This window comes from Microcaecilia unicolor, chromosome 4 (genome assembly GCF_901765095.1).
Source record: "Microcaecilia unicolor chromosome 4, aMicUni1.1, whole genome shotgun sequence".
NCBI lineage: Eukaryota > Metazoa > Chordata > Amphibia > Gymnophiona > Siphonopidae > Microcaecilia > Microcaecilia unicolor.
The window spans coordinates 27,653,722-27,676,584 of record NC_044034.1 but is presented as its reverse complement, the minus strand read 5'-3'; the positions used below and the strand labels follow the sequence as shown (position 1 = coordinate 27,676,584).

The 22,863-nt window shown below is 44.1% G+C and overlaps 1 protein-coding gene across 3 annotated transcripts in view; it reads right to left on the bottom strand.

Annotated features, from left to right (window-relative positions):
• Positions 1–3,500: 3,500 nt before the first annotated feature.
• MYO7A (myosin VIIA) overlaps positions 3,501–22,863 on the bottom strand; it is a 324,978-nt gene continuing 305,615 nt past the window's right edge. For all 3 annotated transcript variants that reach the window (XM_030200068.1, XM_030200066.1, XM_030200067.1), the window contains 6 exons: positions 19,957–20,063; positions 16,907–17,092; positions 15,366–15,482; positions 7,571–7,654; positions 5,821–5,940; positions 3,501–4,572 (listed from right to left, as the gene is read on the bottom strand). In XM_030200068.1, coding sequence (XP_030055928.1) covers positions 4,483–4,572; positions 5,821–5,940; positions 7,571–7,654; positions 15,366–15,482; positions 16,907–17,092; positions 19,957–20,063 — 704 coding nt within the window. In that variant the 3' untranslated portion in view covers positions 3,501–4,482. The remainder of the gene's footprint in view (positions 4,573–5,820; positions 5,941–7,570; positions 7,655–15,365; positions 15,483–16,906; positions 17,093–19,956; positions 20,064–22,863) is intronic.

The window sequence follows — 22,863 nt, the reverse complement described above, 5'->3', positions numbered from 1 at the left end:
AGGCACAGCTTCATACTGGGCTTTGGGTCCCTTACAAACATCTGCTCTGGGCCACATCCATCTCTAATACCAACTCTGGTAGATGTACATTCTAAAAGCTGCCATATTCTAATCACTAAACAGAAAATAAAATTCTTTTTTCTACCTTGGTTGTCTGATTATTTTATTTTTCTAATTGTGTTGATTCTAATCTCTGGTTTCTGCCATTCTCTGTCTTCTCTTAATTCCGTTGTGAGGGTCTCCTATTTGTCATTTCTTCTCTCTCTGTGTCCATCATCCATCTTACCTCTGCATTCCTATCCCCCCATGTTTAGCATCTCTCTTCTGTGTCCACGTGTCTCCCCATATCCAGCATCACCCCTCTGTGTCCCTATCCTCCACTCCTACCTTGCGTCTAAAATTACTTCTATGTATTCCTTTGCTACCTAATATCCAGCATCACCTCTATGTTCCTGTACCTATGTGCTCCTTCCATGTCCAGCATTTCCCCATTCTGTCCATATCCCATATATCCAGCATTTTCCATGTCCATATCTTTCTCAATGCCCAGTATTGCCCATCTATGTCCATATTCCCCTTTGCCCCTTGTCCAGCATTGCTTCTCTGTGACTTTATTTCCTCCCCGTCAAGCATTGCCCCTTTGTGTCCTTGTCTCTGTGTTTTTCCCATGCTCAGCATCTGTCCATGTGTCTTATCCCTCCCCATGTCCATTGTCTTCCCTCTCTCTGCCCTTCCCCTCCCCAACATGATCCAACATTTTTCCTATCCTCTCTCTCCCCCTCCATGCAGCATCTCTCGGTCTCTCCCATCTCTGCCCCCAGCCCCCGATCCATCATCTTTTTCTCCCTCTGTGGTCCAGCATCTCTTCCCTCCTTAAATGCATTTTACAAAAGACTCCATGTTCAGCAGAACCTTTTATAAAATACTGGGGCGATTGTGAATGTTCTGACCTGGATGTCTGAATTTCTACCAAAACCTCCTATGCAAAATGGGAGTTTGTTAAGGGGTCTGCGCTGGGACCGCTGCTTTTTAACATTTTTATAAATGATATAGAGATGGGAGTAACTAGTGAGGTAATTAAATTTGCCGACGACACAAAGTTATTCAAAATTGTTAAATCACAAGAGGATTGTGAAAAATTAAAAGAGGACCTTGTGAATCTGGGAGACTGGGCGTCTAAATGGCAGATGATGTCTAATGTGAGCAAGTGCAAAGTGATGGATGTGGGAAAGAGGAACCCGAATTATAGCAAGGTTCCACGTTAGGTGTCACCGACCAAGAAAGGGATCTAGGTGTCGTTGATGATACGTTGAAACCTTCTGTTCAGTGTGCTGCAGCGGCTAAGGAAGCAAATACAATGTTAGGTATTATTAGGAAAGGAATGGAAAACAAAAATGAGAACGTTATAATGCCTTTGTTTCACTCCATGGTGCGACCGCACCTCGAATGCTGTGTTCAATTCTGTTCACCGCATCTCAAAAGAGATAGCGTGGAATTAGAAAAGGTACAGAGAAGGGTGACAAAAATGATAAAGGGGATGGGACGACTTCCCTATGAGGAAAGGCTGGAATGGCAAGGGCTCTTCAGCTTTGAGAAAAGATGGCTGAGAGGAGATATGATAGAGTTCTATAAAATAATGAGTGTAGTGGAAAGGGTAGACGTGAAGCATCTGTTTACTCTTTCCAAAAATACTAGGACTATGGGGCATTCAATGAAGCTACAAAGTAGTACATTTAAAACGAATCAGAGAAAAGTTTCTTCACTCAATGTGTAATTAAACTCTGGAATTCATTGCCAGAGAATGTGGTAAAGACGGGTAGCTTAGCGGGTTTTAAAAAAAGGTCTGGACGGCTTCCTAAAGGAAGTCCATACACCATTATTAAAATGGACTTGGGGAAAGTCCACTGCTTATTTCTGGGATAAGCATCATAAAATGTTTTGTACTTTTTTGGGACCTTGCCAGTTGTGACCTGGATTGGTCACTGTTGGAAACAGGATGCTGGGCTTGATGGACCTTTGGTCTGTCCCAGTATGGCAATATTTATGTACTTAAGTGGAATTGGAAAAGGTGCAGCGAAGGGCGACTAAAATGATAGCGGGGATGGGATGACTTCCCAATGAAGAAAGACTAAGGAGGCTAGGGCTTTTCAGCTTGGAGAAGAGACGTCTGAGGGGAGACATGATAGAGGTATATAAAATAATGAGTGGAGTGGAACAGGTGGATGTGAAGCGTCTGTTCACGCTTTCCAAAAATACTAGGTCTAGGGGGCATGTGATGAAACTACAGTGTAGTAAATTTAAAACAAATCGGAGCAAATCTTTCTTCACCCAACGCGTAATTAAACTCTGGAATTCGTTGCCAGAGAACGTGGTGAAGGCGGTTAGCTTGGCAGAGTTTAAAAAGGGGTTAGACGGTTTTCTAAAGGACAAGTCCATAAACTGCTACTAAATGGACTTGGGAAAAATCCACAATTCCGGGAATAACATGTATAAAATGTTTGTATGTTTGGGTAGCTTGCCAGGTGCCCTTGACCTGGATTGGCCGCTGTCGGGGACAGGATGCTGGGTTCGATGGACCCTTGGTCTTTTCCCAGTGTGGCATTACTTATGTACTTATATACTAGATCCAGTAGGTAGTGGTTAACAAGTGATGGAGGAGGAAAAGAGGTGTCAATCAGTAAAAACATCCTGCATGTGACAGAAGGCAAATGGGCTGGCATTGTGACCTGCCATTCCTCCTTGGGACACTTCTTTAGCTAGGTGAGTCTCGAAGAACCACATTCAAATGTTTTTAGCTTCAGTGCTAATGGAAGAGAGACTTATTATATTGTGCTGATGCGTGTGTGTCTTAATTGTCCTTCCCTCACAGTTCTGGATGCATGTTTATATCTATTGCGTTTGTATTATATCATTTAAGCGAGCAGTAACTTCCTGGTAGGACTTGTAATCTGTACGTTCATAAGTCATCCATTTCATGTTACTCTTTTCCCTCCAGTCTCAGGGATACTTACCAGGTTCAGGCTTCAGCTCAAAATACATGTTCTGACCCTATTGGCCATTTCCTCAGTCCCCTAGCCTTATGGGTATTCTCTGTGCCCCTCGTTGCAAAGCGGAGTCCTCCATCTTGGGCTTGAGCAACCTGTTCTCAGCCTCTGTCCCTTTCTTCCCTCTAGAGAATGCACCTTTTTTTCACCAATACCCAACATCCTTCTCTCTGCAATAAATCAGAATTCATCTCTTCAGTCATTCAACAATCATCCCTTCAGTCTGGCAGAACTCTTTTTTTTAAAATTTTTGTTACATTTGTACCCCGCGCTTTCCCACTCATGGCAGGCTCAATGCGGCTTACATGGGGCAATGGAGGGTTAAGTGACTTGCCCAGAGTCACAAGGAGCTGCCTGTGCCTGAAGTGGGAATCAAACTCAGTTCCCCAGGACCAAAGTCCACCACCCTAACCACTAGGCCACTCCTCCACTGGGAAGGGACAGAGGAAGGAATTGTGTAGGCATAGGGAGAGAAGCCAGCATTCCACCATGACCCAATGAAGTATCAGAGTGTTGCAATAATCCTCACTACCTGCATGCAGAAAGTTATCTGTTTTACTTGCTACTATTTTCTTCAATCAGCATTTCTCTCTGCGGCTGTCCTGCGCGAGGCTGTGTCTAGAAAATATAGTCACAGAACCGAAGCTCCTTAATGAGACGAGCACATGACACGAACATGATCTGGGTTAACACAGACCTGCAGCCTCTCTCATTGTTTTTTTAGGGTCAAAATTCCAGAAGAGACACAGCAGGATGAAGAAATCAAAGAATACCAAAGCAAACATTTAACGTAGTTTAAATATTTCCAGCATTTTATATTCAACTCTCATTTAAATACTTCACAACCTGGCGTTATCACTTTTTATAAATCAAATTTCAGTGCACTTTCTGCAGGTTGTTCAAAGATGTACATATTTGTCATTCACGTGTAAACTCCAGTTAAAGTACAAGGAGATTCCATTCTCTGTAAACACACTAGTTGGGCTGTTATGGTTTCATAAATATTCAGCAGCCAAAAAGTCTATAGAAACAGACTGATCCAATCTATGGTTAGCCAAGTGAGGGCTACCTTAAAATGTCTTTCTTTCCATGATCCTTTGGAGTTCATTAATGATCGCATCTTTACATTGGAACGTTCAAGGTTTTCAGACTCTGTCAATGACCAGCCTGGCTTACTGAGCTCTGAAGCTAAGTAATGTTGTGTAGATCAGAAGCCCCACATTAGCCCTCATCAAACCCTGGGTCACAGATAGTCATCTTCACTGGAAGGAGACGTTGGATCAGAGCCACCGATATCCGAGTCAGATGAGCTTTGGGATGGAGTTCTTCTCATGATCCAGACCTTGGAGGAGAAGGTACTTCCCCAGCTGCATGGATAACCCACTGACCTTGATCGATGGATTAAATACATGGCCCATTGCCAGTATTTTCTCTCAGTTCATTTGCTACCCTTGGTATTCCGCTGTTTACTCATTGAAGTCAACATCTGACTGATGTAGGAGGTCAACAGGTCATCCATCTTGTATCCCTGATATAAAATTTGGACAGTTGAGAAACCTCTTCCAATTACTTTACTGTATAACAAATGAACAATGCATGTTCTGTGGTGCAATCATTCTTCTGTACGTTACATACATCTAGGGGTGGACTGACCATTTGGGCAACCGGGCAGTACCTGAGGGCCCAGGCTCTAGGGGGCCAAGAGGCTCTGCCCGGTTGTCTGCCACAGCACATTGTAGTCCTCCCCGGACCTACCTTGAAGGGTCTATTGGTCTCTGCAGGGCAGGAAAGAATCCAACACTTTCCTGCCCACTGCCATTACTCTACATGGTGCTGCAAGCACTGCCATTTTTAAAAAATGGTTGCTGAGACTTCCACGGTAAGTCTCTCAGCAGCCATTTTGAAAAACAAAGCGGCACCGCAATCAGCCAGGCACAGTAGGAATAGCGGGCAGGAAAGAGGGGGGTTCTTTCCTGCCCTTGAAGAAGCCAACTAGTTAGACCACTAGTCTAACCCAACTAGTTAGACCACCAGGCCCTGGGAAGCAGTGGGTGGGGCTTCCTGACCATATAAGGACTCCCATGATGCACTGGGCAGGGCTGGGCACTGCCATTTTGAAGGCAGCGCTGTAAAGAGGAGGGACTCCAACACAGCGATATGAGGGGAAGGAGGAGGGGCTCACTAAACCATCAGGGCAGATGGGGGTTGGTGTGGTAGCCCACTTGGGCCACCAGGGGTTGTTTTGGGTTGGGAGGCTGGGGATCCACCCGACCTCCAGCCCCCCCCCGCCCTTGTATCGAGGAGGGGTCAGGGGCACTAGGCCACCAGGACCTCGCTTTTGGAGAGGGTCCGGAGATCCCATGGACCTCCAGCCCGTTTGACAGGTTGGGCTTTTGATAGCTCGGACCTGTCGAACAAGTACAGGAGGACTGTGCCTGAGCACATGCTCAGGCACAATCCTCCTGCGCTATCGCTAATTAACGTGCATAAATTTGCATGTTATTAGTGTTGATCATTGGGGAGTTAATTCCCCAAGCTGTTCCAGCGCTATTTTTAAGGCGCTGTTTCTGAATAGTGCAGGGAATTGATCATCAGGGCATGATTTTCTCTGCAACATTTTGTTCATTGCAGATACTCAGAAAACCTGACTGGCTGGAGTTTCCCCAGGACAGGTTTGGGAACCACTGTTCTAAGGGGACAAGGACAGACTGCAGCCACCAAAAAGCTTTCATGTATCTTAATTCTGACAGAATGCAGACAGGCCTCTGGACCATACCAATGACGTTTCACATAGGAGTTTGCTTCCTCGCACCAGGTTTCCTATTGTAATGTGGAAGTATGTGTTTCCGCTGCTCCAGTTGGAAATCTTCGTGAAGGGGTGGGTGGTGAGGATGTCCTGATGAGATAGGAGTGAAAGAAATAATGTGCTTAATTATTATACAGTTCCTGCATCCCTTCCATCCAGCAGAAAACTTGTTCTGAACTACGAGTTCCCTTAAAAATGTGTACCACAGATATTTTATATTGATGATTGTTTTTACATTTTTAATGTTTTTTATCTTACTTTATTGATGAGTTATCTTATATTTAAGTATTTAAAACATGATTGAAGTTATTATCTTATATTTAATTCTTTAGATTTGACTGATATTTGATTGTGGAACTTTTAGAATTTTGTAAATCATTCAGCAGTGTTTCTCTACTTAATAAAAACATTATAAAAAAAAAAAAAAAAAAGAAAGAAAGTCAACTAACAAATTTAGACAAATAAATAATTATTTTGGATGGCCTGAGAGTATAATAGTTTTACAGGGCGATCCCGATATAACTGCAGGCATTTTTAATGGATGCTAAGAAAAAAAGTTCTGTTCAGATACGCAGTGAAGCATCACACTCACGGCAACTATTCAGACCTGTTAAAAGCTGTTGCAATTATTAGATCTTAACCTGAATCCTTTTAAAATAAGTATGATATGAATAAAGTTTTGATTTTAAGAGTCTATAGACTAGCAGGAATGCCACAGCAGTCAGCGTTTGATTTAAGCGTCAGCCACTGCAGTTTCTTTTAGTTCCAGATACTTAGCACCAGAATCTGGATAACGGGCAGTGCTGAATGTCCGGGTCCAATCTAACCGCCGGCAGTTGCCCAGGCATCAGTGATATCCAGATCAGAACCTGGATAACTAACTGAATAAAGTTGGGACAGCGGTTCCCAAACCTGGTCCTGGAGGCACCCCAGCCGGTCAGGTTTTCAGGATACCCACAATGAATATTCATGAGAGAGATCTGCATGCACTGCCTCCACTGCATGCAAATCTCTCTCGTGAATATTCATTGTGGAGATCCTGAAGACCTGACCGGCTGGGGTGCCTCCAGGACCAGGTTTGGGAACCACTGGCATAGGGTCAGGGGTGTGCTGGTAAATTTTTAACAACGGGCTCTCTCTCCAGGCATAGCCGGCCCTGAAATTGGGGGGGGGGGGGGGGGGGGGGAATACATGCCTCTCTCTCCCCTCCCTTGTGCAGGCACGCTAGGCATACCTTTGCTGAGCCCCACCAGCCAATAAATGGACTGCCACCATTCTCTGCTGCTTGTTTCTGGCTCTGAGCAGCATGATGGAACCTTCTAGCGCTTGCATGAAAAGTCCCAGCCTGATACTCAGAGTCAGAAACAAGGAGCAGTAGCAGTCTATTTACTTGGCTGGTGGGGCCAGCATCACTGCCAGCAAAGTAAAAGAGAATTCAGGAGGGGGCCCAAGCCCACATTTTGGGAGTCAGTTGTTAAAGTAGCCATGGGGAGGCCTACTTTAACAACCGGCTCCCAAAATTCTTAAAAACTTAACAACCGGCTCTCGCAAGCCTGTGAGAGCCCGCTCCAGCACACCACTGCATAGGGTATAGGTTCTAGTCCCAGGCCCTTCAGAGCTAATCAAGGTATTGGAGACCATCCACAGCTATACTTACTTCAGTTAGCATAGGTTCCCAATCAAGGAGTGACCTTGTGTGCAAGTGAAGCATTTACTATACCTTGGTTTTGGGGTCTATCAGGCTGACTCCGTGTTTGTTGATAGCTATTAAGAGGATTTCTGGAAAATTGGGTTCCGTGGTTTGCTGTGGAAAATGACAGGATATTAACCATATACTAGATACAATTCTCTCATTCATGACACATAATCCCTCTGCTCCCCAGTTAACCTAACTCTCACAAACATTTCCTCATTTGGTATCTCTACCCCCCATTTGTCTTCTCTGTTGCTACAATGCTTTGTCCAGGGCATAATCTCTTAGAGGCAGAAACCTACTAGGTTGGTTTATTTTTTCCATGCAGAATTTTGTCACCCCTGTTCATGCCGTTTGCTTTCTATCTCTCTTCTCTCACCAGGGCAGCTGAGAGGGGGGGGACAAAATTCCCCGAGCCCGGGCCTCCGGGGGGGGGCCCTGTGCCACCGCCACAGTCCGGCCCGCCCGCCCTCCGTCGCTCCCTGGCATTGAATTTAAGCGCCTCACCTTTGAAAGTGCAGCAAGCAGTGGCAGACCACTCCTTCCTTCCATGTCCCGCCCTCACCTGATGTAACTTCCGCGAGGGCGGGACACAGAAGGAAGGAGTGGTCTGCCGCTGCTTGCTGCGCTTTCGAAGGTGAGGCGCTTAAGGTCAGTGCAGAGGGCCCGGGGGGGTGGAGAGAGGGCCCAGTGATGGGTGGGTGGGGGGGGGCCGGCGACCTCGGGTGGGGGGGCCCCGGGGGCGGCCTTGTCCTGGGCCTAGCCCTGTCTCTCACTCACTGAAAAGGAATACTAATGTGACCAGAGCACAATTAGCACCATACGTTGAGAGACTTGACAGGCTTATCAACCAAGTTTCCTTAGAAAAAAGCAGGAAAACAGGCAAAACCAGTGGAAAAACTAATGGAATCCTTATTCTAGAGAGATTGTAGTGGAACTTGAATTTCCCTTCTTTTTCCATCATAAAGCCTGCACCAGGGGCGTATCCCTCGCTGGGAGCGGGGGCCACAGCCCTAGGTGGGGGGCACTGTTTAGACCCCCTCCCGCCGCCACCCCCCCCCAGCCGCCGCCACATTGAACCCCCCCCAACGATCCCCTTGAACTCCCCTCCCGCCACCAACCCTCCCCCGCCTGCCCCGCCGCTTCAAATACCTTGTTGTTTGCTGGCCCCGCCAAAGAGAATCTAGTTCTTCGGCGTCGGAGTAGCGCCTTCATTCACTGCATTGAATGAAGATGCTACTCCAGCGCCGAAGAACTAGATTCTCGGCTGGCGGGGCCAGCAAACAACAAGGTATTTGAAGCGGCAGGCGGCAACGGCAGGGGAGGGTTGGTGGCGGGAGGGGGGTTCAAGGGGATCATCGGGAGGGGGGCCAGGGCCAAATCTACAGGGGCCCAGGCCCCCTCAGGCCCCACGTAGCTACGCCACTGGCCTGCACACTTGGGACACCCTAAGACAAAGTTACGAAAACCTCTCTCAATGCAAAGTAAAGATATTGTGCTATACAGAGCCGGAAAACAAACAAACAAACAAGCAAACAAACAGTTGAATAAAATATCCACAGTGTCTGTAAAAAAGTGAGCCCCCTAAACATTTTACAATAATAACCACACAAACCTGTACTTGTAGTAAATTTAAGACGAATCAGATAAAATTTTTCTTCACTCAATGTGTAATTAAACTCTGGAATTCGTTGCCAGAGAATGTAGTAAAAGCAGTTAAATTAGCGGGGTTTTAAAAAAGTTTGGATGACTTCGTAAAGGAAAAGTCCATAGACCATTATTAAAATGGACTTGGGGAAAATCCACTATTTCTGGGATAAGTAGCATAAAATGTTTTGTACTTTTTTGGGATCTTGCCAGGTATTTGTGACCTGGATTGGCTACTGCTGGAAACAGGATGCCGGGCTTAGTGGACCTTTGGTCTGTCTCAGTATGGCAATACTTAAGTACTTAAAATTTTATGTGCAAAAAGTGACATCCATTTCAAACAATGTTGTGTGGTTTCGTAGAAACACATTTTAATGTTACTGAGATGTCAAATTTTAAATAACACTACCCAAAAGTTAGAGTTTCTAACACAGTCAATGTCAACCTGAACAGTCCGAATGTTTAAATCTGATCTTTTAGTGCCATATCCTTTTTCAACTCTTTTAATTAAAACTCGATCTTCTTTTGACAATATTTTGTTTTGTTTATTAATGTGCAATGACATCACGGATGACATCAGCAAGTAAGTAAGTAATTAAGTCATGCTGGAAACTGAGATTAGTGACAGAAGTTCGTAAACATTAAAAAAATCTCTTAAACGAGATGAAGGATTCCTATATCATTTGGCGTCAGTGACGCAAATAGAGGTCACTTTGTGCATGTAAAATTTTAATTAATTCGGTGCAGTCTCGAAGTTGTTATTGCAAAATATTTAGGAGGCTCATTTTTTTCTGGACACAGACCCTTGATATTCAGCCAGAGACTGTCAACATTTTTTAAAATGCTGATCATTGCCAGCTAAAGTATCCCCTGATATTTAATGCCAGGCCCTGTCCAGGTATTGGCACTGAATATTAGGGGATAATTTCTGGCAGGCCTGATCGATATTCAACTGCATAACTTTTTTTTTCTTAAAAAAAAAAAAAGCAAGCCCCTGAGCCCCCTTTTGCCCCCTCACAATGTCCCCTCTTTCCTTCCCCCTTCTCTCAGCCTGCATCGAGAATGCGCTTGGAAGACCCTCCCCCCAGAAGTGCAAGTAGACCCTCCCCCTGAGCCTACCTGTACTATATAAAGTACAGCGAACTGCTACAAGAAGTCACGGCAGCCATTTTAGAGAGGAACCGCTCTAAGGAACCACTGAAGAGCTCCAGAACTTCTCGGAGTTCCTTGAGTACCCTCAGATGTATCCCATCGGGCTCCATTGCTCTGTCTACTTTTAGTTTAGCTAGCTCCTCACGAACACAGCCTTCTGACAATCGATCCTGGTCTACCATACATCTGTCCCCATTAGCATTTGTTTTCTGTAGTCCTATGCCCGGCCTTTCATCCGTGAACACAGAACAGAAATAACTGTTAAGCGGTTCAGCATTATCCTTATTGGCTCCTACATATTCCTCCACCTTAGCTTTGAGCCTCACAATGCTCTTTTGGCACTTCTTCCTGTCACTTATATATCTGAAAAATGTCTTGTCCCCCAATTTTATAGTATCGGCTATCTTTTCTTCCATTTGCATCTTTGCTTTCCTGACAGCTTTCCCAGCTTCTCTTAGTTTTTTTCAGGTATTTTAGCCTGTCTTCCTCTTTCCAAGTCGTCTTGCAACGTCTGAAGGCTAACCTTCTTTCCCTTACCTTTTCAGCTACTACATTTGAGAACCAGAGTGTCCTCCTTTTCCTCTTACTTTTATGCAATTTTCTAGCATAAAGGTTTGTTGCCTTTAAAATAGATCCTTTCAGTTTTGCCCACTGATGTTCTACTTCCTTCAGCTGTTCCCAGCCCCGATCTCGGCAAAATTAGTTCTTGTGAAATCTAGGACCTTCAATCTTGAATAAGCCCTCTCCTGCTGTGTCTTAATATTGAACCACACCATTCAGTGATCACAAGATGCCAGATGATCTCCCCGTTTGTAAGCACTAGGTCTAGAAAAGCTCCATCCTACGTTGCTTCCACTACCGACTCCTGAAACAATTCTTCCTGTAGAGAATCCAAGATCCATTTCTTCTTCAACCTAATGATGACCCCACTAGCCAAGTCCTTATCTGACCAAGGTCTTAACCCTTTCATCAATGCGGACAATGCCACAATATACATTCCTTACAAACACGATCCGAAAGAAATCACCAACAAAATTAAGCTCGGCTTGAACATCGTGGACTCATGGGCTAAAGCATTTCAACTGAAACTCAACACAGAAAAAGCACATTGCCTCATCCTCTCATCCCAATACGTGAACAACCCCATAAATATAAACACCCCAGACTACACCCTCCCCATCTCAGATAGCCTGAAACTCCTTGGCATTACAATCGACCGCAACCTTACACTAGAGAGCCACGTGAAATCCACAACTAAGAAAATGTTCCACTCAATGTGGAAACTCAAACGCGTGAAACCATTCTTCCCGAGGGAAACATTCTGGAACCTGATACAATCAATGGTACTAAGCCACCTAGATTACTGCAATGGAATTTATGCGGGATGCAAGGAACAACTCATAAAGAAACTTCAGACCGCTCAAAACATGGCAGCCAGACTTATATTTGGAAAAGCACGATTCAAAAGCACCAAGCCCCTCAGTGAAAAATTGCACTGGCTCCTGATCAAAGAACGTGTTGCTTTCAAAATCTGCACCCTGGTTCATAAGATTATCTACGGTGAGACCCCGGGATACATGACAGACCTCATCGACCTCCCAATAAGAAATAAATCCGGATCAACACGAACATATCTAAACCTCCACTACCCAAGCTGCAAAGGACTCAAATACAAATCAACTTATGCATCCAGCTTTTCCTACATAAGCACACAACTATGGAATGCACTACCAAAAGCCGTGAAAACAATGTATAACCACCTAAACTTCCGGAAATCAGTAAAAACTTACCTGTTCAAAAAGGCATACCCTACTGACCCTACTTAAATACCTGAACCCTGCAACACGACGAAACCAAAGAAGGTAATGGACATAACGTAACTCTTCCTCTATACGATTCCTTAATATGTTCTACTTGAAACTGATTCTACCATAACATCACCGTGTAACTGTTTACACCAGAATTGGCGAACGCCTTTACGGTACTATGTAAGCCACATTGAGCCTGCAAATAGGTGGGAAAATGTGGGATACAAATGTAATAAATAAATAAATAGATGATCCCACAGCAGGGACGGTCCAATCGACATCAGGCATATTAAAATCACCTATCAGTAGTACTTCCCCTAGCTATCTTGTGAATGTCTTCAATTAAGTCTCTGTCCATTTCTTCTGACTGCAAAGGTGACCTGTATATAACACCAACGTAAATGCATTTTCCTTTCTCTCTTACCAGTTTAACCCACAGCGACTCTTCCTTACCCCATATGTCCTGCAGTTCTGTCACTCTAATATTATTCTTAACATATCATGCCACTCCCTCACCTTTTTTTCCTACCCTGTCCTTCCCGAATGCATTATAGCCAGGTATAACTATATCCGAGTCGTGGCTCTCCATGAACCACGTCTCCGTGACCGCCACTAAATCTAAGTCAGCTTCTATCATTGTGGCCTCTAAATGTAGAAATTTGTTTTCCATGCTACGGGCTTTGGTATACAAGGCTCTCTAGATGTTACTCTTTTTTCCTTTTTCTGTAACGGTATCTGGTAACTTACATTTCTGAGGGTTATTAATGACTTTCGGACTTTTCTCACCCATCCCCAGCAAATTTAGTTTAAAGCCCTCCTTAGTACTTTAGCCAGTCTGTTACTGAAGATACTTCGCCCCTTCCTTGAAAGATGGACACCATCCCTGCCCAGAAGCTCTTGGAAAATCATCCCATGGTCTAGGAAACCGAAGCGCTCGTGTTGGCACCATCCACGCAGCTACAAATTCAGCTCTAGGATGCAAGCTTCCCTCATTTGGCCTTTACCTTCAACAGGAAGGGTCAATGAGAACACCGCCTGTGTACCTAGGTGCTTCACCCTCTGACCCAGAGCCATGAAGCTACGTTTGATCTGTTCAGTAGGTACCTAGCAGTATCATTTCTGCCAACATGGATGAGCAGCATAGGATAGTGTAGGCTTGACGAGTCTTGGCAATCTTTCTACTATACCTCCCTGGACATCATATCTGGTCAGCAGATAGGCGTCTCAGTATTCCTCAGAAGAGAATCACCGACCACCACTACTTTTCGCTTCTTATCGAGCACCGATCCAGCGGCTTTGAGATTTTTGATCTTCTATTCCTCCTGTTCTTGAGATGTTTTCAGCTCTTCTGTCTCCAGGGTTGTGAACCGATTCTTCAGTTCAACAGAAGACGGAGTTGGGGGGGTTGATTTTGTAGGATCTGGTGACCCGAGTCCAGCTGTCCTCTTTCTGCACAAGATCGTCTCTCCCTTTGCTGGAGATCCCCAGTGTTTCATTATGCATCTCTGGGATCGATTTCTGGTTGGCACAGATGCTTCTAAGTCTTGCCACCTCCTCTCTTCATTCTTGCACTTCTTTCATGAGGGATTCAATGTGCATACATTTATCACATGAAACCAGAATCTTGCCTTGGATTTGTCTTTCTCTGCTAAACTAACTCTAAACTCCCTGATATTCAGCCACCAGTGGCATTTTTCCTGGATATTCAATGCCCTATCTGGGCATTTGGCATTGAATATCTATTTTTTATTTTGATCTGGCTAACAGTCAGCTAAGTCAATGTGCAGCCCTTGCCTGCATAAGTCAAACTGCTTAAAGATAGGACTGCTATGCTGAATATTGGCACTTAACCCGACTCTGGCCCTAGAATGTTCACAAGTTGGCTGCTTTTAAATTTGGCACTAATTGGTCATTTTCAGCGAAGATAACTGGTTAAGTGCTGCTGAAAATGACAAGATAGCTGCGAACAAGTGATTTAATTGGTCGGCGGCCATTTCTCGCCGTTAAATTGTTTTGAATATTGGCTGGTTAGTTTATTACCACTGGCTGTCATAAGTACATAAGTAATGTCACACTGGGAAAAAACCAAGGGTCCATCGAGCCCAGCATCCTGTCCACGACAGCGGCCAATCCAGGCCAAGGGCACCTGGCAAGCTTCCCAAACGTACAAACATTCTATACATGTTATTCCTGGGATTTTGGATTTTTCCAAGTCTGTTTAGTAGCGGTTTATGGACTTGTCCTTTAGGAAACCGTCCAACCCCTTTTTAAACTCTGCTAAGCTAACCGCCTTCACCACATTTTCCGGCAATGAATTCCAGAGTTTAATTACACGTTGGGTGAAGAAATATTTTCTCCGATCTGTTTTAAATTTACTACACTGTAGTTTCATTGCATGCCCCCTAGTCCTAGTATCTTTGGAAAGCGTGAACAGACGCTTCACATCCACCTGTTCCACTCCACTCAATATTTTATATAACCTCTATCATGTCTCCCCTCAGCCGACTCTTCTCCAAGCCGTCTCTGTTGTTTAGCTATAAAGTTCTAATGAATTAACCATCAAAGAACCCCAATGGGAGCAGTCATTGGTGTGCTTGGGTTTGTGCCTGGAGAATATGGGAACAAGGAAGGGCTGAATATTCACCCTATGCTTTCTTATCTAATTAAATATGGAAGTTTGTTGGATATGTTGAGTGTGCTTTGGAGATCCTCCTTCTCTTCCCCCTCCATTTCACCACATGAAATGCTTGGTTGTTTTACTTACAGTATATATACTGTCATCTACCACATTTGCTTATTTCCGATCTGACGAAGAAGGGCAACCTTCGAAAGCTAATCAAGAAATGTATTATGTCCAATAAAAAAGGTATCATCTTATTTTCTTTTCCATGTTTTATTTTGTTTGATTTCTATTGATTACCTTTAAAAGTGGACTAACACGGCTACCACACCTCTCTACCACAGTTTCCAAAACGTCTTCTTGCACAACCCCTTATCCTGCAATAGTCATTCCAATGGGTCCTGTCTGTTGGGTCCTTGAATAGCAGTCACATGAGAAGGAGGATGTACATCAGTGTTTAGAGGGCGGTGGATTACTGTCAAACACCTGTATGAAAGCACCTACTCTTTCTAGGATGTGCTAACTGGGTCATGTGTATCTCATATTGAGCTCAAAAAAGGTGGCAACACCAAAAACAGATGAAACAGGAAAGTACCTTCACTTCAAAGAAAGCAGATCCAAACGTAGGCCACTTGAAGATAATCTTCAGGAAGGCAAGCTTGGCTTCGTCACGCGTTTTGCCAGAATGCTTATTGAAATAGGCCACAATGGACTGCAGTGGGGAAAGCAAACAAGGGATTTGGATTTAGCTCATGCCTTTCTCAGTAGTAGTAACCAAGGCGAGTTATATTCAGTTATATCGTTAAAGCTCCTGACTGATTTACTAATGAAGAACGTAGCATTCTTAGCATTAGAATAACTTGGTTTCTAGACAAAAAGCACAGTCAACTCTTTGTCCAGTGCTTGCCATTTTATACTTCCAGTAATCCATGTACGTTAAACTGCATTATACCCTGAGAGATTGGGGTTATCTCTCATTTGTAGTCTTTTCTTTACTTATTTGTCTCGTTCATTGATTTGTTCATATGTTTATACTGATGTCATCTGGGAAAGGAAAGAAGAGTGAAGATTTGGGAGATGCCCACAAATACTTATCAAACCCCAAACTCCCTTCTCTTAATCTACCCCAATTTTTATGTTCCTGCTAAGGGTTCCCCATCTCCTATGGCACAACTGAGCACCATAGACTAATAATGAAATAGAATATATTTTTAACCTAGTTGGTTGGAACTCAGAAAGGTGCCTACGCACGCCCAATGTGCGGCAAATTGGAGTTACCGCCCAGTTACTGTGTAGTCCTTGCGGTAATTTCAATTTTGGCGCATGTCTGCTAAGCGTCTGAAAAATATTTGCTATTTTCTGACGCACATAGACTATTACCGCCTGGGTACCGTGTGAGACCTTACCACTAGGTCAATGGCTTGCGGTAAGGTCTCAGACCCAAAATGGACCCGCGGCAATTTTCATTTTGCCGCACGTCCATTTTTGGCCAAAAAAAAAAAAAGCATTTTTTGTAGGTGAGCTAAAAAAAATAATTCTGCGCGTGCCCAAAACATGTGTCTACACTACCACAGGCCATTTTTCAGTGCACCTTAGTAAAGGGACCCCTGAACCCTCCATTGCAATGGGTCTAATACTGGGAGGTTCTGGCAGCAATGCCATTCCAGGTCACCCCCCCCCCCCACACACACACACACACGTTGGGTAGCAGTCACATAGTGGTGCCTCTCACTGCATGGAAGAAGGCTAACCACCCCTGTTATCATGCCAAGAAAACCACAAGGGGGGGGGGGTCCCTCATTGTATGGTCCCCAGGAACTCAAGAGCACATCTGGATCTGGAGTTGGAAGGAAATCCATCTTACATCGTCCTATAAAGTTCAAAAAGTGCTTGTGTTGTGCTCAAACTCAGCCGAGAGAAGGGTAGTAGGTCAGGTTGGCTCCTTCCAAACAATGTGGGAGATTGAATCCATACCTACGTCTTCCTCATTGTTTGGAAGGAGCCAACCTGACCTACTACCCTTCTCCCCGTCTGATTGACTTTCGTAGGAATTCAGAGCACCTTCACTTTTTTGCGGTTTTTGTTTCCGTGCTCAAACTCAGCCACCTTTAAAACATTTCTGGACACGTCCCTCACCCTTTTCCAGTCATCCGGGTTGAGTTGCCGGATCAGGTCCTGAGGCACCAGCTCCCTCAGCATTTTGGGGATGTTAGGGAAGTATGACTTATCGTCTTCGAACCTTACTCTGTAGATGAGTGCGGCAAGCTGCAGGACATCCTCCCGCGAACACTTGTGGTACCCTCGTAAGTACTTTGGCAATTCCTGTGGAGAAGACATTGTTCTGTATTAAATCACCATCATAAATATTAGTGCTGGATGAAAAAGAATCCCTTCACATCTCCACGGAACCATTGAAAAGGTGTCCTAAAGGGAGGTTCGAACAGCAGATAAGCTATTACACTTTATTGAGCTCTCCCTCTCTTTCATCTTTATTGAGCTCTGTCTCTCTCATTTAATTTTTTTAAATTTTTTGTTACATTTGTACCCCGCGCTTTCCCACTCATGGCAGGCTCAATGCGGCTTACATGGGGCAATGGAGGGTTAAGTGACTTGCCCAGAGTCACAAGGAGTTGCTGCCTGTGCCTGAAGTGGGAATCAAACTCAGTTCCTCAGTTCCCCAGGACCAAAGTCCACCACCATAACCACTAGGCCACTCCTCCACTGTTGCTACTATTTGAGATTCTACATGGAATGTTGCTATTCCACTAGCAACATTCCATGTAGAGGTCGGCCCTTGCAGATCACCAATGTGGCCGCGCAGGCTTCTGCTTCTGTGAGTCTGACGTCCTGCACGTATGTGCAGGACGTCAGACTCTCAGAAACAGAAGCCTGCGCAGCCTTCTACATGGAATGTTGCTAGTGGAATAGCAACATTCCATGTAGAATCTCCAATAGTAGCAACATTCCATGTAGAATCTCCAATAGTATCTATTTTATTTTTGTTACATTTGTACCCCACGCTTTCCCACTCATGGCAGGCTCAATGTGGCTTACATGGGGCAATGGAGGGTTAAGTGACTTGCCCACAGTCACAAGGAGCTGCCTGTGCCGGAAGTGGGAATCGAACTCAGTTCCTCAGTTCCCCAGGACCAAAGTCCACCACCCTAACCACTAGGCCACTCCTCCATCAATCTCCTTATCACAATTCAATGATATTCTTCCTTCGAAAAACATTGGAAGGCCTGGATTTTCAAAAATATTTGGGTCAGGAGAACTGTAAATACCTGCAAGTAATAAAATCTAAACCGATTTGGTTGAAACACAGAAAGGTGATATATCAAATCCATGACCCTTTACCCTTTATTATCCGAATAATGTGAAAATGTATTAGAAAGTTTGGGGTTTTTTTTGTTTTTTTTAAAATATATAATTATTTTTTAATTATGTACGTTGTTTTGTTACTTAAATCTTATTATGCAACTCGCCTCAAGATTAATGGTGAAGAATTGGAATCAGACAAAGTAAAGTAAATTCAGTGAGAAGGGTCAGGGGCGTAGCCAGACACCCAGTTTTGGGTGGGCCTGGGCCCAAGATGGGTGGGCAGAACTCCGCCTTGTCCCACAAGTGACATGGTCTCACCCTCTCTCACCTGCATACCATATGGTCTCTCAAACATCCTCCTCCCCCGCATACCTTTGAAATAGCAGATTTTCACTGGCAGCGAGCAGCAACTAATACACACTGCTCATGTTGGCCCCATGATGCAACTTCCTGTTTCTGCATAGGCGGGAATACATCAGAGGGAAGGCTGTGGGGCTGGTGCAGTAGGCAAAGATCTGCTATTTACAAGGTATGCAAGAGGGACAGTTGTTGGGAGTTTTTGGCTGTTGGGGCTTGGGGATCCCTACCAGTCACATCATAGGTGTGCTGCTACTGGGTAGGCCTGAGCCCAAAGTGGGTCTGTATGTCATCTGGCAGAAACACGGAATCATACTTTTTCAATAGTTGGGGGGAGTTTGTGGAACCATCTTCCAGGTTATCTAAGACTCTGTACTAATGATCAACCATCTAAGAAATTGTTGAAAACTTTGTATTTTGTAAAAGCTTTCACTGATGGATAAAATGGGTGTGTTTCTTTGGCAGTTTTTCCTTCTAATACAATAATGATTCAGAATTCTGATTTTATGTAATTGTTGGTGTTTGTTGTGTACATTTTAATATTGTGAATGTTTTTTTGTACTGTAACCTGCTTTGATGTTAAAGTGAGCTATACATCTTTGAAAAAATTTTTTTGTTTGTTTTTGTTACATTTGTACCCCGCGCTTTCCCACTCATGGCAGGCTCAATGCGGCAGGCAATGGAGGGTTAAGTGACTTGCACTTGCCCAGAGTCACAAGGAGCTGCCTGTGCTGGGAATCAAACTCAGTTCCTCAGGACCAAAGTCCACCACCCTAACCACTAGGCCACTCCTCCACTGTTGCTACTATTTGAGATTCTACATGGAATGTTGCTATTCCACTAGCCAGATCGCCAATGTGGCCGCGCAGGCTTCTGCTTCTGTGAGTCTGACGTCCTGCACAGAAACAGAAGCCTGCACAGCCTTCTACATGGAATGTTGCTAGTGGAATAGCAACATTCCCTGTAGAATCTCCAATAGTAGCAACATTCCATGTAGAATCTCCAATAGTAGCAACAGAATCTCAATAGTAGCAACATTCCATGTAGAATCTCCAATAGTATCTATTTTATTTTTGTTACATTTGTACCCTGCACTTTCCCACTCATGGCAGGCTCAATGCGGCTTACATGGGGCAATGGCATGTTAAGTGACTTGCCCAGAGTCACAAGGAGCTGCCTGGTGCCTGAAGTGGAAATCGAACTCAGTTCCTCAGTTCCCCAGGACCAAAGTCCACCACCCTAACCACTAGGCCACTCCTCCACTCCATTGTAAGCTGATGCCCTGCTTCCTCTATAGAATATCCAATTAGGGGCTCTCGTGCTGTCTATTTATAGATGCACTGCTTATAGAATTACCCTCTGGGTGTGCTCTGTTGCTGTGCACGTTTTGCATCTCATAGAAGGATGGAAATATTCATGTTATCCAACTTTTGATGCTGTATAGACAGAGCTTGCTTGATACTGCTTTCTTTTCAGCAATGCAAACCTCTTTCACATTTGTTGTGTACCTGGTAGTAGTGGAAGATAGAGTCTGCCATTGAATCCTTTCCGGGGACAGTGGTTGTCCAAAGTTTCTTCATAAAGAACACTTGGTAGGTGAGTGAAGGCACTATCCCTGCAAGAGAGGATCCAGGATCAAGGTTAAGTGGCACTCGCAATAAACATTGCAGCCACTAGATGGCGAGCGTCACCATAACTGCAGCTGGCAAACTTAGGAAATCAATTTGAGGCTGATGCTAGGGTTGGTGCATGTAAAGGAGAAGGGCTAAATCTGCTTCAACATCTGCAATTTCCAGGTGGGAGGGAGAAGATTAAACACTGTTGATGAGGACAATATGAAAACAAGCAAGGTATTAGCTTTCTTTTATTTTTCTATTGCACTGATGTGGAATGCTGAACAAAGGATACACTGAAATCATAATACTGAGAAAGAATGAATAAAATGAAGGGAGCTCCACTGTAAAGAGATTAAAGCCAGATTTAGGTTTTGGGCAAAACATGGCAAAATCCCCTTCAAGTCATTTTGGTTAGCTTACTTTTGAAATGGTGCCTTTTAAACCTATGATTTATTTAAAAAAAATAAAGAATTGAGGGGGGTCTTTTAGGCTTTTTTTTCAGGGGGTACTCGGGGGTACTGAGTACCGGCACCTTTTCCAGTGTCTGCTAAAATTGACCCATGGACCCCAAGTTTTAATGAAAGAGCTCAGGCTCTACACACCAATTCTGCCTTGTCATAGATTCTGTGACTGGTTGCAGGGGGCCTGGCTATTGTGGGGTGGGTCCCTCAGTGATCACTCCCACCCCTGAAGGGTGGCCTGACATTTGAGTACCAGCACCTTTTTTGCTAGAAAAATTGCACTGCTTTTACCAAAGCTTAGCTCGAGTTATCTGTAGCAGGGCTCAGAGGAATAAAATGGGCCCTGCTGCAGATAGCTGGAGCTAAGCTTTAGTAAAAGACCCCCTAAGAAGCCATTGAAAAAAAATGGAATTATTGTTATTTATTTTTCTTTTGATAATGTTATTGTTTGTATTTGGCGCACCACATCAGCACTATATCAAATGAATACATTTTCTGAGCTGTAATGGAAAAATATGTGCAAATTAAAACCGAGATGGAAAAAAAAAAAAGGATGATCGTTTTTGGGCAAAAATTCCACAATGCATTCTACCGAAGATTCTACATGAAGACAGTTTTCTGTGGCTTCCCCTCCCCCCTTCCAGAAGTTTCAAGAAATAAAACCCTAGAGCAAAGGCCACGCATTTCAAAACGTTCCGGCGAGCTGTCTCATAGGCTTTTGGTACTTTTTCTTTTTTTTGCCTTATGTTTGCCCAAACCTTAAATCTGGTCTGCACAGTCTATGCAGGATGAAAGAGATATGAACAGACATAAGCAAAACTATTCCCTGGAAAAGTACAACAAAAAATAGATTTCTTTCCTTTTATAAACAATTTTCTCATTTATCTCTTTCTTTTGGCCATAGACCAGGGAAGATATTTATTTATTTTATTTGTTTCATTTGTATCCCACATTTTCACACCTATTTGCAGGCTCAATGTGGCTTACATGATACCGCAACGGCGTTCGCCAGTTGCGGTATGAACAAATACAGGTGTTATTGTGGTAAAAGAAGGTTCGTGTTTGGTAGATACGTTGGGGATGTTAGGGAGGGGGGATGAGGGTTAAGGTATGTCCATTATAGTCTTTGGGTCTGCAGTGTCACAGGAACTTAGGTTTTTATGTTGGGTCGGTGGGGTATGCCTTTTTGAACAGGTTTCTTTTTAGTTCTTTCCGGAAAGATCATTTTCAACAGTATTTCCACACATTATTGGCAATGCACTTCTTGACATCTTTCTAGGACTCCCCTTTCTGACATGGCCCTTGACACCTTCATTTGACTTCCACCCTCCCCCAATATTCCCCGACACCCTTACTCGTCCCCCCACCCCAACCCACAAACTCCCAGCTCTCACTGGGGGTTTCTCTGGTGTCTAGCAAAATGGTGCCTCTGACTCCTAGGAATGGTCTCATGGTACTGCCAGTAGGGGGTCAAACTGCCAAATTTGGGGTGCATACCCTTATTCGGCAGCTTAAACCCTAGCAGTAGTATCACAAAACTACCACTAGAGGGCAGAGGTGCCATTTTGAAACTGGGCCACCAATGGGGCAGGAGTGTTTGGTGATGGCTCCTGCCCTTCACTAGCCACCAGGGAAACCCCCGTGTAGGAGAAAGCGGAGTTTGGGGTGGAGGATTCAAAGGAAGGTGTGGGGGAAATGTTGGGAGGTGGGGGGCGGGTAAAGTGAAGGTTGCAGACTGTAGAAAGTGCACTGATGAGAGTGCATATGCATTTATCACCTCTTCTTCAGGAAGCTGCTGCGCATTAAGTGCTGTCCATATCTGTTCTGTACTCCTTTTCCCAACCCCTGCTGAACCAAGCAGTTACCAGATGAATTAGTGTGATGAAAGTGTTGCTGCCATGCACTAACTTACCTCACTCCTATTCACATGGTAAATTTATTTATTTTATTTTTAACACATTTATACCCCACATTTTCCCACTAGTAGTAGGCTCAATATGCCTTACACAAGATCGTAGGGCAAACTACAGTTCAGTAAAATACAATTAAACAGTAAAATAGTAAACGTATAGGTAACGTGTAGAAAAACAGAGATAATAAGAGTGAATAAAAAATGATAAGGTCCATGGATTTTGCTATAACAAAGAAGAGGTAAATTAGGTTGAGTCTGGAAGGTAGGCCTTCTTGAACAGGGTGGTCTTCAGTAATTTCCTGAAATTTAGATGGTTCTGAGTTGATTGTAATATTTTGGCTAGTGCATTCCATAGCTGTGTTCCTATGAAGGAGAAGCTGGGTGCGTAGGTAGACTTGCATTTGAGGCCTTTGCAGTCTGGATAAT